Raw genomic sequence first — 16,162 nt, 5'->3', positions numbered from 1 at the left:
TTGCATTGACTATTCTCAACATAAACCAATCAAGAAAAAGATAAATGACATTTTTAAATCAATAAATTAAAAATAATTAAATTATATAAGTTGTCGAAAAAAAATTATATATATTAACTAGTTAAACTATTGAGAAAATTGCAATGCATTAGCATTCCTTGCCCTCGACAAGAAGAACTACTAATAATAAGATAATATAATTTGTCCATTGCCATATAAAATATATAAATTTGCTAAACAATATTATTATTAGAAACAGCGTAATCTCATACCTTAAAAGAAAACATATAATTTACTAATATAATTTTGTGTTTGTGTAGCAGCGCCTTCAACAAGGAAAAAAAGTCAAGGAATACTTGAAGAACATTCCATAAGATGCGGAAATCCGAGTGGCAAGTTATCTTGAATTTTCTTTCTATATAATTCAAAACAAGTCAAAAATACATTCATTATTTTATATTTTTGTCCCGAGTTTCGTGTCGCTCTTTCATGGAAAACAGGCGTGAAGGGAGAGTAGGTTAACAATTAATACAGACAAGCAAAGCTAATCATGTAGAGTAATCCAGAGTGAGAGAAAAAGGAAGTATGATTGTTGATGAATAATGTCACGATGGAATTAGATTTACATGCGGTTGTTTAAATTTTCGGACAGAGGGGTATGAGTGAAGATGAGTGTATAGGACTCTCATTCTCATCTGCAAAACCATGAAAATGTATATTTAGAGGGGGTAAGGAAAATATACTGTATGTAGAGCTTCTCTTGCGTATATCTCTCATTGTTCGAAGGGCTGCAACTGTGCTTGAGTAAATCTTCTCGATCTTCTCCTCAGATTCAGTGCGCTGCTGGTGAGGCTCAGATCCAGATGTTGTTTGAAGCTCAGATTCAAATTCGGATCTTGTTTGAAGCTCGGCCGGAGAAGGAAGTGGATGCTCTGGGAACAAACTGAGTAGGGTTTCTTCACATTTCTTGACGAGATTGGAGAGAAGCTCTGTGGTGAAGAATGGCTGTTGCAGAACCTCCTGGATGAATGGCTGCCGTAACACGCCTCCCGTTCTCTTGTCATATTTCTTCAAGATCTTCGCAACCCCTGTGTAGTCATGGTCTCGCTCAACGGACAAATTTGACAAAACGGGGGTTTTGAATTTGAGAAAGGGGGAAAATTAGGGGAATACCTGTGTAATTGAGAGCACTGTAATTCTCAAGCAGAACCATTTCGCCGTGGAAATTCACAATGTCTTTCCTCAGATTTATCTTCTCTTCCTCGTGTTCTTTGTCCGAGAGAGGTACACCGTTGGATCCAGTTCTGGTCTTGAGCTTGTCGATCCTGTCATGGAGTTCCTGTTATGTGGGGTATACAGATCAGTAAGATTGAGCTCGGAGAAACCTCTCAAACGCACATAATTGTGCCTACTTTAATCATGTGAAATGGCATATAATCGTCTAAACATTTCTGGAAGTAGACGAACGACCAGTTTATATTGTTTGTTATTAGGGATATACTACAAAATCCTAAATTTGATGTAAGAACAGCACGGGTTGTTATATTTATGATATAAATATCAGTGTTTAGGATTATTTTTCCAAACTTTTTAGTCAATACTCGTGAAATTTAAGTCAATAGATTTGACTCCATAAAATCACAGTTGAATCTTGATAGCTCGCAATTATCGAAGTCTTCTCTATTTTTCAAGAATTCGAACTTCCGGCTCACTGTCAATTTAAAAGTAAAAAGCAACCTGTTACATAAACAAATTCCACCCAAAATGCAAAAGCAATTTCCGAAATCTCATCCCTTCCACCTGAACTAAACAATTTTATTTCTGTATGTAGAAATTATATGAGAAGTAATCAAAATCCGCATCCCTGCCTCAATCAGGAAGGTTATTTTAGTCAGATCAGAGTTTAAAAGCTTAGTTCGAATGGATTTGGTTTGCACTTAATTTTCCGATTAAGTGTAACTTAACAATGACAGGGATAACAATGATTCAGTGAATTTGAAAGCTAAAATGTCAATGTATGCCGCCTCACAGATTACTTTGGATCTGCAGACAATAAAAAATATTTACTCTTCAATTCTTGGACGATTTTGAAAATAATTAAAGATAAACATCTGAACCGTTCATAACCTCTCGTTCTCACAAATACTTCAAGACTGTGTGGCAAATCCGTCCTTTCGACGAGCGATTAAGAATAACAATGAATGTTAAGCATACAAAAGCAGGGCTAACAGTAATTTAGTAAATTTGGAATTAAAAAAAGACGAGTATGCTGTCTTACAGATAATCTTCGACCTTGCAAACGTTAAAATTCTAATTTTCCGTTTCCGTTTCCATTCTTTAACGATTTCGGAAATAAAATGAAAGAACACAAACATCACTAAATGAGACGTTCATAATCTCTCATACGCTTAAAAACTGTGAATCAAATCCATACCTTGTGACGAATAATGTATTCTTCTTCCTGCTCCACAAAGAAAGAATTAAACTTCTCGATCTCGGCGTTAAGCAGCTGAACAAACATGGAATCCTCAACACTCCGAGTCATCCCCCATTTACCCTGCCCTGGATCACGATCCCTCTCTTCAAGCCGCGGCCTTTTGCGGTCTCTGTCCTCTTCCCCTGCCACGACCTTCACCAGCTTCTTCAACTCCTTGTACGCCACAAACTTATTCCGCCATTCCGGCAGCGTCTGCTCAATCTGCACTTTCAGCCTTTTCCCGAACTTCATGCCTACAAACAAAACAGTGCAAATCTGGGATTCAAAGAGAGCAAAGGGCTAAATTATGGGAGACAAAGCTGTGAGAAGGATTGGGCGCAGGCATATCTGGAAAATGGAAAAGGCAAAAGGGGCTAGAAATAAGTAGAGTGGAATGTGAGGATAATGGGCGTCACGACAGGCCACAGATGCAGCATTCAATGGCGGACGAAAAGTATCTCCATAATATTCTGAGAATAGGAATATTAGGACAGAATATGCTGACTGGCATATACACAAAGCTTGGATATTCTCTTCAAAATTATAAAACCTAATAAGATAACTGGATTACCCCATCGCTTTCATTGTCAACCGCCCATACTAGACTCATTCCCACAAGTCGTAGGCCAAACCTGAATATATATATGTTATCTAATGTTGGATTTGAGCAAAGGTGTGGGTTTCTTGTGACAATAGTCGTTGCCCTACAAAGAAAATTCGCTTCTTTTGGGGTGAAGTACAAGTTAAAAGAGCATATGCTTTGAGGAATATTATTGTAGAAATGTACATTTTATATTTGAGGAAATCCATTGGAAGAGAGGGAGGAGTTGTTTGGATTATTTGTCACGTTAAAGGATTTATTTTGGTACTATCATTTTCAAAGTATTGTATAATTGTACAAAATGTACATTTTAAATTTGACAAAATCTAAGAGAGGAGAGGAAATGGAGGGGCCAGTTTGGTTTTGATGTTTAATTTTTTATTAGGATATTTGGTTGTCTCTTTCCAATATACTATAATATTAAGGTTTTTCCTTCCTTTTTAAGTGTTTAGATTTTGTTGCATGATGCTGACATGTTATTTTGTATTTTGTTAATGTTAATTTATGACGTTATGAGGACTACTAGTATTACCTACAAAAGGAATATCCTAAATCTATTTCAGAAATATTCCTCTAAAACTCTCTTGCATGTTGTTCTTTGAATTCTAGATTTTGTTCATGTATATTGATTTGAATAGTTTTCTACTATATATTTTGATGAATTAAAAATCATTTGTAGGAAAATATTATTTGTAAAATGTTCAATGAATGTCACTTGAATCCTTCGTAGTGTTAAAGAAGATGTTTTCTAGAATTTAACTAAAGGTTTATAATTATAGATTTCACCTTGAAGTAGTTAATCATATGAATGTTGTGCTTTTACATGGTCTTTTTTATATTTTTATAATTCACTTTTTGGCGCAAGGCTAGTAGGAGAAACAAACCAATTCCAATCTCCTAACACATTGCCAAGTGTACACGCGTAAGTGAACTCATATTCTGCAGCAAGAACCAATTTACTCATGAATAGATACTGATTTGATTAGAAAACTTGCATGATAAAATATACATTCAACATGTCTAGTTGTAAGGCCTTCCAAGTTGTAGCCAATACAATTAATTACAACATCAAAGCTCAAGGCTCACAATCTTGAGACTTTCTTCTACTTCTCTCTCTACCAACTTACTTTCCTAAATCCAATCCAAGTCCTTATACAACCAACAAGACCACAAGTCAGTCTATCAAGCAATTGATTACAAAATGGGTCTTGCCTTAAAGGAGAAAACTGACCAAAAGTGAATCTGCACTCTTAAGGATATGTTCACACATGATCCAAGAGGTGTTCCTCAACTACACAAGACACCATGTCATCATAGGAATCACACAAAAGGAAACTCCACGATATGTTGGATGAAACAAGTAGTGAAAGCGAGTAGAGAAAGAGGCACAATTTAACTCCAAGCACAAAGAACATTAGTTTTCACACACTTAGGATAAGGATCAACAATGGGTCCACATTAATATGCCAAACACACTCAACTTGGAACCATGAGAAGAAATTACTAATCTTCAAACAAAAAATTGGTACATAAAATATTTTTGGTTGATGCAAGATTGCTCATTGACCCAAGATGCTTCTACATCAAACACTTGGGGTAAATAAAGAACTAATGTCCACATCAAGAAACCCTAATGCTTTGACCTGAATCATAAAGATCCAACTTAGCTTGTCTTATCCATGAACCATCTTCAACTAGTGTATCCTTCCATTGAACAAAGTACTCCATGTAGTATTTTCTTCAACCTATTATCCAAAACCTTCTCAATGCTTTTAGTCTTCCTCTTGGGATAGTCTAGGTTATCTTTTAATTTGTCATTTGATTCAAAGTACTCAAAGATGTCTGCAATATTGATATTGGTGAAATATCCATGTGCTCTAGTAATTCAAGTTCAAAAGCATTCCTACTGTCAAGTTTTCTCAAGATCTTACAAGGACTGAACTTCTTTATCTTCATCTTTCTATAGGTACCAACTAAAAATTTGTTCTTCACTTCATCTCAACTTCAAAATATTTGTATCTTCTTCCTTTATATGCCCTATGTTTATACTCTTGATTACTAGTCTCCATAATCTTCCTTACTTCTTCATGCAAATTCTTCATGAAATCCACAAATTTCTCTTCTTTAGCACTCCTTTTTATTTCAATACATGAATCTCTCAACTCAGTAGTTCCTTTAGGATGCATTACATTTAGTATCTCAAAAGGTGTCTTCTTAGTACTCCTATTTATAGTATTATTATATGCAAATTCTACTTGTGCTAAGATCAAGTCCCAATTAGCAGACTTATCCCCAATCAAACATCTCAACATGTACCCACACTTATATTCACAACTTTAGCTTGTTCATCCACCTATAGATGAAATGTAGAACTAAACTTAAGCTCAACATCCAACTTCTTCCAAAGTGACCTCTAGAAATAACTAGTAAACTTAGTATCCCTATTTGAAACAATAGTCTTTGGCAACCCATGCAATCTTACCACTTTCTTAAAACATGATTCAACCACATGCACTGCATCACATGTCTTCTTATTGTACATTAAGAAAGTGCACTTCTCTAAACCCTTCTACCCAAGGTATCCCATGAGTTGGAATGCTTGAATGGCGGCTTAGAGCTCCCTACCCATTGAGTGCAGAGGTGTGTGCATAAGCATATGAAGATCTCTTAGCTGAGCCTTGGAGACAGAACCCTTGCCAATAAACCATGTAATGGGAGATTCCTTAAACAAAAGCAAGACTGCTAGTGTCAAAAGAACTCTCAATATGTAATGCAAGATATGAAGCTAAACTAGGATGAGATGCACAATGCAACTAGATTAAGCAATTGAGAGTGTTACAAAAGCCATTGTTAATTTAAGTTATGTGATTTATGCTATAACAAAGGAAATTAAGTTATCCTAAATTAATCTGAGCTAAGATGAAGGATGCAAGAATCAGACAAGAAGAGTAGAAGTTCTCCACAAGTGCTCCAAGAAAACCCATCAAGAAACCTACAGCATAACAATAGCTTAAAATTGGGATCCTTAGAGAGGGAGAGAGCTCTCTCTTTTAAAGGTATATGGACAATTGAGATCAAGATCAAGAAATGAGGGATCAAGGGTGGGGGTTGACTTTTAGCATGATCCATGTGCAAGAGTAAGTCAACTAATGAGAGAGAGTTGGCTTTTCATGTGAGAACAATAGTTGTTTCTCTTGATTTGTAAATAGGAAAAACACTTTATGTGTGCACATTAGAGTGGGTTAGAAGAATGGGGTCTTTTATTTAGTTAAAAGGGGAAATGTTCTTTTAATCGAATATGAACTTAGGATATTATAGTCAAACTATAGGTTAAAATCAAATAAATTGATTTTTAGCAATTTGGCCTGGGCAAATGATTAAATAATTTAGCCAAAATGTTGAGAAGGGGACTAATAGTTTGCATGACCATTTTTAGGTGATTGAATTTTCCCCTCTTTGAATAATATGTGATCAATTTAGGAACACATGATGTCAAAGAATATAGAAGCCAAGTAGATAGTAGTAGATAGAGTGATCAGATTCTGAAGAATGAAATGCAGAATGAGATAGCAAGTCTAAGTGAATGTACAATCTAATAGCTCAACAATACTAAACACTAGGAGAGAGAAGTGATATCAAGACTCAAGAAGAGTACTAACATCAAGAAAAGCAGATAGATCGAGAGAAAATGAAAGGATCAAGCATGTGCTCCTAAGAAATAGTTGTAGCAAGCAATGATAGAGTATTTATGCCCCCTTGGGATCAAAATTGAAATGAGGTAAAGGGAATTCAAAAATGAACAAGATATGATAAAATTGAGATATAGCAAAGTCCATGATGATAATGATGTGATTAAATCCCAAGAGTGACCATAAGGAGGTGATAGAATGCCTCAATTTGACTAGAGTTGACCAAGAAGGATAAAGCCTAAAAATTAGGTTGAATCACATGGAAAGATGATTTAGAAGAGAAATATGTGAATTGAAGTGGGCATGGAGTGTATAAATAATGAAGATATGAAGAAATGAAGATGCCCTAGCAAAGATTCAAAGATTAGACCTCAAAAGGTTAGGTAACTGCATAGAAGAAGGTAGAATTTTGAAATGCAATTTTGACCATCAAGATGAACTTGGATATCAATTTTGATCCCAAAAATGGATCCAGTATGTCAAGCTTAGCTAGGGGTGCAATTTTTGCAGAATTCCAAGGAGTTTGAAAAATGGGTCAAAATTAGGTCGAAGGACTATATAAGGGGTCCAAGGATCATTTTCAATTCATTTGTCTTTTGTGATTTTGAGTCATCTTGAGAGAGAGCGATGGATTTAGCAAGCATTCCAACCCATATACATCATTTTGAGTGCAGATGATTGTGCAACTAGCCACCCGAGTACAAGGCCCTGGTGAGTCTTCAAAAATTTCACACTTTTTGATCTATTAAATGTATTTTGACACATTTTTAATGCATTTATATGAGTTTTTGAGAACATATTGTGTGATATTTAAAATTATTGCACACCTATGTTGACAAGTATCGTGTGATACTTTTGTGAACAAAAAAGTATTGCATGGCTTGGCAAGGTATATCATATTGAGGGTACCCAAATCTTGCATGATGCAATGCAAACTACCACATGACCAAAAAGTATCACCTGATAGTTGTAAAAAGTATCACACGATACTTCATCAGAAAAATGTATCACATGCCTATTAGAAAAAGTATCGCACAGTTATATTTTGAGCATTTTTGAATTTTTAAGAGCATATTTTTCATGTGGGATCATTGTTTGATGTTGTAATTAGTTGTTAATGGTGTCACTTGATCCACTATAACTGGTAATAATGTTTTGTTTTCATTTTATTTGATTATGCAATTTTTTCCCCCTAGCATTATTGATCTAAGCCCCCAACGTGGTGGGCTTGTGGGTCCTTTGTCATCTAGAGGCTGACAAGAAGGTCGCTATAGATAGCATTGGATTCAAGTGCTTGTTCCACATGCCCCATATTCAGGAAAACTTTGGTTTGTTGACAACTTTAGTCATGCAGTGGTACGGTGGGTATAATACTTTTCATTTTCCCACTGGTGAGGCTACATTACTCTTGAGGATGTGTATTGCATCTTTCATGTACCATGCCATAGAGATCCTATGAGTATGATCATTATATTTTTTATGTTTGTTCATTTTTAAGTTTATAATCCCCATATGAGGTGTCTGATGTGAACATTTATATGTTACAAGTTTATTATGATCAGACCTTGACAGAGGGGAGGCTAGCAGTCCAACAATTTTTTGAGGATGTGACCATCCTAGACCGACACCTTAGTTGGGAGAAACTCATAAATGAGTATTGGGGTCAATATCCCTTTCCTTGCCTCATTTTCTCACTGATTTCCTAGGCTTTGGTCACTAACAGGGGCCAAAAGGGCTTCCCTCTAGGATGGGGCAGATTGGTTGCAGATCTGATTGGGTAGCCTAGGAGGATGGCATGGAGACCTAGCATCCTCATAGACATGTACCATGAGTTTCATGAGATAGTGTATGTGATGGTAGGACCTGGGCATGTGGCACAACTCTAGCACAAATATGGGCCTAGGAACACATAGCAGAGATACAATTATGAGTGCAGCCACAAGTGTGTAGCCACCCCTTCATCTACAGATATATAGGGTTCATCCTCCAATCACCTAGCAAGGATGTGACATACTACTGGCAATTGTTTGATGAGTTGACATCCTTTTTTTGGCAGCCGTATCATCAATGTGCTAAATGGTTAGATGCTTGGGAGCTTGAGTATATGTGGTATAGTTGGCCAGTCATGGGGAGGTACTTAGATATTATTGAGCATTTTCTCATCAATTGCATTTGGAAACAATTTGGATAGAGGCAATTTATTTCCATGGAGACCACACACATATGCCCACTTTCATGGAGAGGACTAGGGATGACTACTGATGTTAGACTACCAGTCAACAGTGAGAGATATAACTGCCCTTATGTGAGAGCCTTGGGATTACTGGACAAAATTAGTAGATGTTGGGGCTGATCCAAAATATCTTTATGAGATGCAAAGGCATCACTTCCCTTAATTCACTAGACCAAATACACCACATGTGGTAGTAGGGTATGGAGGAGATGGTAGAGATGGTGGTAGAGGCAAAGGAAGAGGCGAGAGATAGATGGAGGTTGTGAGAAGTTCCCAAGGGATAGGAGTAAGATAGATGTAGGCCCAAGCCATGAGAGAGAAGATTGAGGAGGAGGAGGAGGAGGAGGAGCTCCCACTAAGGCATAGGAGGGTGGAGAGGGTGGAGTCACAAGAGAAGCCTATAGGAGGGGGTGGAGAGGATCCCTAAGATGCTCAGATACAAGCACTAGAGGTGGAAGTGTAGGGGTTGAGGACAAACATAACAGTTTGAGACTGGTAGCTAGTGGATGCTCGGACAGAGGCATATAGTTGAGAGTGAGAATTGAGGGATGATTTAGCAGAGGCCAGGTGAGAGGTGGAGTGACAGACAACTAGGGCAGCCTGCTATCACTGGGTATACATTATTGTAGTTCCTATGGATCAATAAGAACCTATGTAATCAAAGAGGGTTGGTAGATTAGATCAACCACCTTTGAGGACACCAATGGCTCCTCCTTAGACACAACCTACTCATGAGGGGGGGACCAATCTTAGGTCCATGACTTGGTCTAGTTTGATGTCCTTGTGATATTTTATTGTATCATATGTATTTTGAGACAGTTATCCAGATTTTGGATCCCATATTGTATTTGATCGATCTTTATATATATATATATATATATATATATATATATATATATATATATATATATATATATATATATATATATATATAGTATAGCTATGAGGATATGAATATGATCTATATCAAATAGCTATGTAGGAATTCAACCTAAGAATCAAAGACATGTACGTCAAGATGACTAACGTGGTTAGATTCCCTAAGTTTTGTATAGCAAGATTGCACATGTATCAAGGCATAAGTATTGGCATAACCCTCGAGTGGGGTTCTGCCAAAATAGACAAGGATGATACATTGTAGGTCAAAGTGTCAAGTAGGAAAAGCACAAAAAGCTCTCAACATCTTAGACTAACAACGTATACCCACAAGAAGAAAACAAGTAAAACATGTCCCATGCCTCTAGCATTCTAGTCCATGACATCCTCGAAAGACTATTAGGGAGGGAACACTCAACAAAAGGAATCATCATAGACAACACACAAAGAAGATAAAGTTCATAATATATCAAAAATTTTAATGTTTAGGTGGGTGGGTGTGTGTGTGTGTGTGTGTATGTTACATGGTCATTTCTTCAAAAATTGCATTTGATAGTGAAAAATATCATAGCATGCTAGGTTGTAGTTAAGATATCTAAAAAGTGTTAAGAAACACTCAATTTCAAGGGTGGGGAAGTGTTAAGAAACACTATTTTAGGTGAGTTGCCAAAGAAATCCTAACACACAAGAAGACCTTGATAAGCTAAGCAGTTGTGCCCCCTAAACGAGGACAAGAGACAATTTCAAGATAGGAAATGTATTGTGAAATGAGTGAGACTGATAAACATAGGTGCAAAGGTCTCAAGTAGTACCTATTTCTAGGTTTTCATCACTTGGAAAAAAATTTTGTGGACATTTTTTCAATTTAAAATAAAAATAAAAATTGGTGATGTGTCAAAGCACCTATTGCTAGTTTTTCACTAAGATGATCATTTTTTCAACACATTTTCTATTTTTAGGATTTTTTTAAGATCTTAAGATATATACAGAATAGCTAAGACATAAGAGCTTTAGGCATAGAACTTTTTTAGATATAAAATTTTGATAGGCTTTACAATTTGTTCCCCTTCAGGAGTAGAGAGTTGATATGCACTAGATCCAAATGTTGTTGTGACGATAGAAGGACCCAAAAAGTTAGGCTCAAATTTCCCCTTTTGCTCCCTATTTTGATGATTCTTAGGGCTCTCTCAAAGAACAAGTTCACCCACTTGGAACTCACAAGGATGGACCTTTATGTTGTAGCTAGTAGACATCTTATTTTGATAAGCCCTCATGTGATAAAAAATAACCTTACAATGCTCATTGATGGCTTATATCTTGTGTATCCTCATAGCCCTATGGCCTTCATCAATTATTAACCCATTTAGAGAGCCTTGTAGTGAGGGAATCTCAACTTCTAAAGGTAAGGCAAGCTTAGAACTGTGGACTAGTAAAAAAGGTGTAGCTCTTGTAAGAGTGTGTATAGTGGTCTTGTAATCCCATAGTGCCAGATTGATCTGTAGGTGCCAATCTCTACCTGATTTTTGGACCATTCTATGTAAGATCTTTAGTAGTGTCTTATTAGAAGCCTCATCTTGGTCATTCCCTTGAGGATAGTATATAGAGGACCAATATTGTTTTATCTTAAATTTCTTGTAGATTTGTTTGAGGTCCTTATTTTTGAATTGTCCTCTTTTATTAGTGATAATGGAAGATGGGATATCATAGCGATAAATGATGTAGTTTAGAATAAACAAGGAAACATGTTTTCTTGTAGCAGTAGATAAAGGTACAACTTCAACACATTTTGTGAAGTATTCAATTGTTGTAATGATGAATTTGTGCCCACTGGAAAGCTTGGATGAATTTTTCTCACTAAATCAAAGGTCCACTACTTAAAAAGTTGATATGTGATAGAATAGATAAGCTCACACCTAGGAGCATGAATCAAGTTACCATGTAACTAATATTTCTTGAAGATTTACCATATTTGACAATGTTACCCTGCATAGTTGGCCAATAGTAACCCACCCATTAGCAATTTTTGAGCAAGTGCAAGGCCATTAGAGTGTGCCCCACAAATCCCATTATGGACTTCATCTAGTGTTATTCCATACTCTTCTAGTTCTATACACCTAAGAAACATTCCATCTAGACCCTTCTTATACAAATCACTAGAGACAAGGGTATAGTGTGAGGCATTGCAAAGAAGTTGGCATTTTTGGTTGTGTATGAGATGTTTAGGAATTATTTGATCATGTATGTAGGAGAAGATGGAGAAGTAACGATAGGAGTCATGATCGACAATAGTTTAGGTCACATGACTATTAAGGGAGTCATATGCAGGATGATGTAATTCTTCCACTAGGAACTCAAAGCATGATTCATGTTCTTGTAATTGTGGAATAGATGCTAGAGTGGCCATAGTATTTGTAGCCTTTCTTTTTACCCTATGAATTTTTTGAAATGTCACAAATATGAAGTACTTCCTTAAGGCATCAATAAATTTATTGTAGGGTACAAGCTTGTAATCTTTAGTTTGATAGTCATTGTTAACTTGATTAATGACAAGTTGAGAGTCACCATAGATGTGCAGTAATGAAATCCTCCATTCTAGAGTCATTTTAATCCCACTAGTTAAGACCTCATACTCTTCTCTATTGTTGATGCATGGAAACAAAATTTTGTAGGACTTAGGAATTTTATAACCATGAAGGGTGACAAACAAGATTCTTGTACTAGCTCCATTCTAGGTGTGTGAGTCATCGAAGAACATTTTACACATCATTTCAATGATATACATGATGGAAGCATTAGGAAATTAAATCTACATGGGAGCATTGTCTTTTAGGGGAAACTCAATAAGTTGATTAGCTATGGCTTGTCCCTTGATGACTTTACGTTTGATGTATTGAATGTCGAATTCCAAGAGAATCATCATCCATTTAGCAAGTCATATAGTCAGTGAAACTTTACTTAATAGTTATTTAAGGGGATCAATTTTTTCAATAAGATGCACCATGTGAGCAAGCATGTAGTGCCTAAGCTTTTAGGATGCAAATACCACTATGAGACAAGCTTTTTCAATGTTGTTATAATTTACTTCATAAGCCACCAAAGTGTGCCTAATGTAGTATATAGTACGTTCATTTCCATTCTCATCACTTTGTGCTCGTAATGATCCTAAGGAGGAATCTATAGTTGAGATGTATAGGATCAAAGGTTTTCCTAGTATAGGTGGCATCAATATTGGAGATTTAGCCAAATATCCTTTGATTTGATTAAGATTTTTTGACATTTCTCATTTCACATATAGGTGGAGCCTTTATGCAAGTTCTTGTTGAAGTATTGTTCTCTATTAGCTAACTGAGATATAAACCTCCTAATAGATTAAAGATGTCCTTGAAGACTTCTTAATTGATTGATGTTCTTAGGAGGGAGCATTTCCTTAATGGATTGCACCTTTTCTGGATCAACTTCTCTATCTTTTGTAGATATGATGTACCCTGGTAACTTTCTTGATACCAAAGGCACACTTTTTGGGGTTTAGCCTAATTTGAAACTATTTCATGCAATCCAATATCAAAATAAAGTCCTTAAGGTGTGTATCTCTTTCTTTGGATTTAGCTAAGGTGTCATCAACATAATTTTCTATATTCTTATGTGTCTTATTCTAGAAGTTATTACCCAAAGGGCATGACATTCCAATATAAAATACCCCATGCACATGTAAAGGCCATTTTATTTTTCTCTTCAGGAGAAATTTTGATTTGATTGTATCTAGAAAAGCCATCCATTAAAGAGTAGATTTCATAACCTATTGTCATGTCCATTATCATGTCTATGTTAGGAAGTGGGAAATCATCCTTAGGGCATGCTTTGCTCAAGTCTCTAAAATTGGTGCACACACAGATGGACTTATCATGTTTGGACATAGGTATAATGTTGGAGATCCACTTTGCATAGTCAATAGCTCAGATGAAGTTTGCACTTAAGAGCTTTTCTAGTTTTGCTTTAACCAAGAGAGCGACATGTGGATGCATTTTTCTCAACTTTTTCTTGATGGGTTTGAAACTAGGAGAAATAGATAAGTGATGCATGATAAGGTCTTGTCAAGGCTAGGCATGTCTGAATAGGTCCATTTAAAGTTGATTTTCTTTTCTTGGGAGAATTTAGTAAATTCCTCCTTTTCCCCACCTGATAATAATTGAGCAACATGAGTGATCTTAGGAGACTCTTCTATACCAAGATTCATAGATTGTGTAGGTTTAATATTAACTGAAGATCTATCTTGGAAATATCTAGGAAGACTACCAAGCACCTCATCCTTGGGCACCTCAAAGAGTTTTTCACCCTAGGATACATCTTTATTTTTACTTTTTTGAGATTCAGACATTGCCAAATGTATGTGTGAATAGTGGGCCTTAGATTCTCACACACACTTCAACATGGTCTTTACCAAAGAGATCATCCTAGAATGAACATTGAATTGTTAATCTAAGTAATCTAATCAATGCAACCTGCTACCTTCTAACTAGAAGGATTTTGCATTTGCTCTTAGACCGAGAAGTGGACAACCAAACCTTTTAGTATGAATAATTTATGCAACTAAATGATAATTCAATTAACCTAGATGAGAGATGTAATTAATCTAATAACAGATAAAAGCAAATTAAACTATATGATTGCATTTTAATCTATATGATATTAAAGTTAAGGAATGAAAGCTATGAGAATATTAAGAAAATGAGTATGCAATTCGATAATAATTCAATGTAATTCAAATTCCAACCATTTTTAATGAGAAATTAGAAGCCTCTTAAATAGAATTCCTAAAATTGATCAATGGTTAAGATCAACTTAGATCAATGGACAAGATGGGAGATGAGACCCAGTCAAGATGAAAGATTCCTAGTGTAGGTGAGGTTAACTAACTCAAATCCTGAGTGTGATGGAGAGTTAGCTGAAAATTCACTTGAGTATGAGAATAAGTGGATTAAGTGAATTCCAATTCAAGAGATAGATCACTCAAAATTCCCATTCCTAAACTGAAGAGAAGAATTTAGAAGGTTATTTAATTTGATAAAAGGAGATATGACCTCATAAATGCATATCTAATTAATTGAGTAATTAAACTCAACAATTAAGATAAGGACATTGTTAAATTAAATAAATTTAATTCCTTAGTACATTATCTTTAGGAGATAATTTAATTTAATTAAAGTACAAACACTCATAATTAAATCAAATTTAATCAATAGGTTTAATGTAGCTAATTCAAGTCAATAATTTTAGGAATTAAATAAATAGTATGATTAATGTAGATTAGGTTTTTCTACATCTGACAATTAAGTCAAGTAGTGAGAACCATAATGAGAATTGCCTAGTGACATAGGACTTTAGGGTTGATCAATTAGACCAGAATTGGTTAACATGGCAATGTGCCAATTTTGGGGTATTACGTTTGCCCCTCTTTGAATGAATGTGCGAGAAGCATGTTCAATTCAAAGAAAATTAGAAGTATGATACGTAGATCAAGAAATGAGATTGGTTTCGCAATTAATGATACAAAGACAAATTAATAAGCTTTCTAAGGTTATCTCCATAATAGGGCTTAACCTTAGGGAATCTAGATAGAACACCTAGATACCGAATTTGATAAGCTTTTAAAGATTATCTCCAAGACAAAGCTTAACCTTAGGGGATCCAGATAGAACACCTAGATAGCAAAGTTGATAGAATAAAGATTGTCAAATTTCATAGAATTGTTCCCACAACAAGACTTAATCCTCAGGAGTCGAGGTTTAGACTATCCCAATGCCTATCCATTGAAAAGTGATTGGAAGCTAGTGCCTAGAATTATCCCTAGAATGAGGCTTAATTCTTAGCAAAAGTTAGGATTATCTCTAGAACGAAGCTTAATCCTTAGCAAGAATTTGGAACTATCTCCAAAATGAAGCTTAATCCCCTAGAGTCTAGATAGAACACCTAAATAATAGTCCAAAAAAATAACAAGATCCAATCATGAGTCATAGAATCATCCCCAGAATGAGGTTTGACCCTCAAGAGTCAAGGTTTAGACTATCGCGATACTTGTCCATCAAATTTTGATAAAGGCTGCTATAAGATGTGATTAGTTGATCAAAAGATGAGATATATGACATAGATGCTAGATAGAAAGGGGACAAGATGCCCCAAGCAATGAGATTCCCTGAACGATGAAGACATAAGTTTCAGATTGAGTTGAGATTCAGATTCAATGATGTAATCATCATGCCCCCTCGAGGGCGAAATTGAAAGATGACACA

The 16,162-nt window shown here is 35.7% G+C and overlaps 1 protein-coding gene across 1 annotated transcript; it reads right to left on the bottom strand.

The window, feature by feature from the left end:
- Window positions 1-397: 397 nt before the first annotated feature.
- Window positions 398-3,090, bottom strand: LOC149578518 (SPX domain-containing protein 1-like). Its single transcript, XM_089829583.1, has 3 exons — window positions 2,435-3,090; window positions 1,174-1,339; window positions 398-1,088 (listed from the first exon to the last, which is right to left on the bottom strand). The coding sequence occupies exons 1-3, from the start codon at window positions 2,726-2,728 to the stop codon at window positions 637-639; spliced, it is 912 nt and encodes a 303-aa protein (XP_089685709.1). The 5' UTR covers window positions 2,729-3,090; the 3' UTR covers window positions 398-636.
- Window positions 3,091-16,162: the final 13,072 nt, after the last annotated feature.

Source organism: Cupressus sempervirens, chromosome 1, assembly GCF_028749045.1.
Source record: "Cupressus sempervirens isolate cs-2001-9-10 chromosome 1, ASM2874904v1, whole genome shotgun sequence".
NCBI lineage: Eukaryota > Viridiplantae > Streptophyta > Pinopsida > Cupressales > Cupressaceae > Cupressus > Cupressus sempervirens.
The sequence above is the reverse complement of the archived record's forward strand: the minus strand, read 5'-3'. Positions and strand labels throughout refer to the sequence as shown.

Bases quoted from the DNA above. Each gene is read 5' to 3' on its own strand.
- LOC149578518 (XM_089829583.1), bottom strand. From the start codon at position 2,728: ATGAAGTTCGGGAAAAGGCTGAAAGTGCAGATTGAGCAGACGCTGCCG. The intron at 1,340-2,434 runs GTATGGATTTGA...CCCACATAACAG, and splicing joins AATACATTATTCGTCACAAG to GAACTCCATGACAGGATCGA. The intron at 1,089-1,173 runs GTATTCCCCTAA...ATGACTACACAG, and splicing joins CAGTGCTCTCAATTACACAG to GGGTTGCGAAGATCTTGAAG.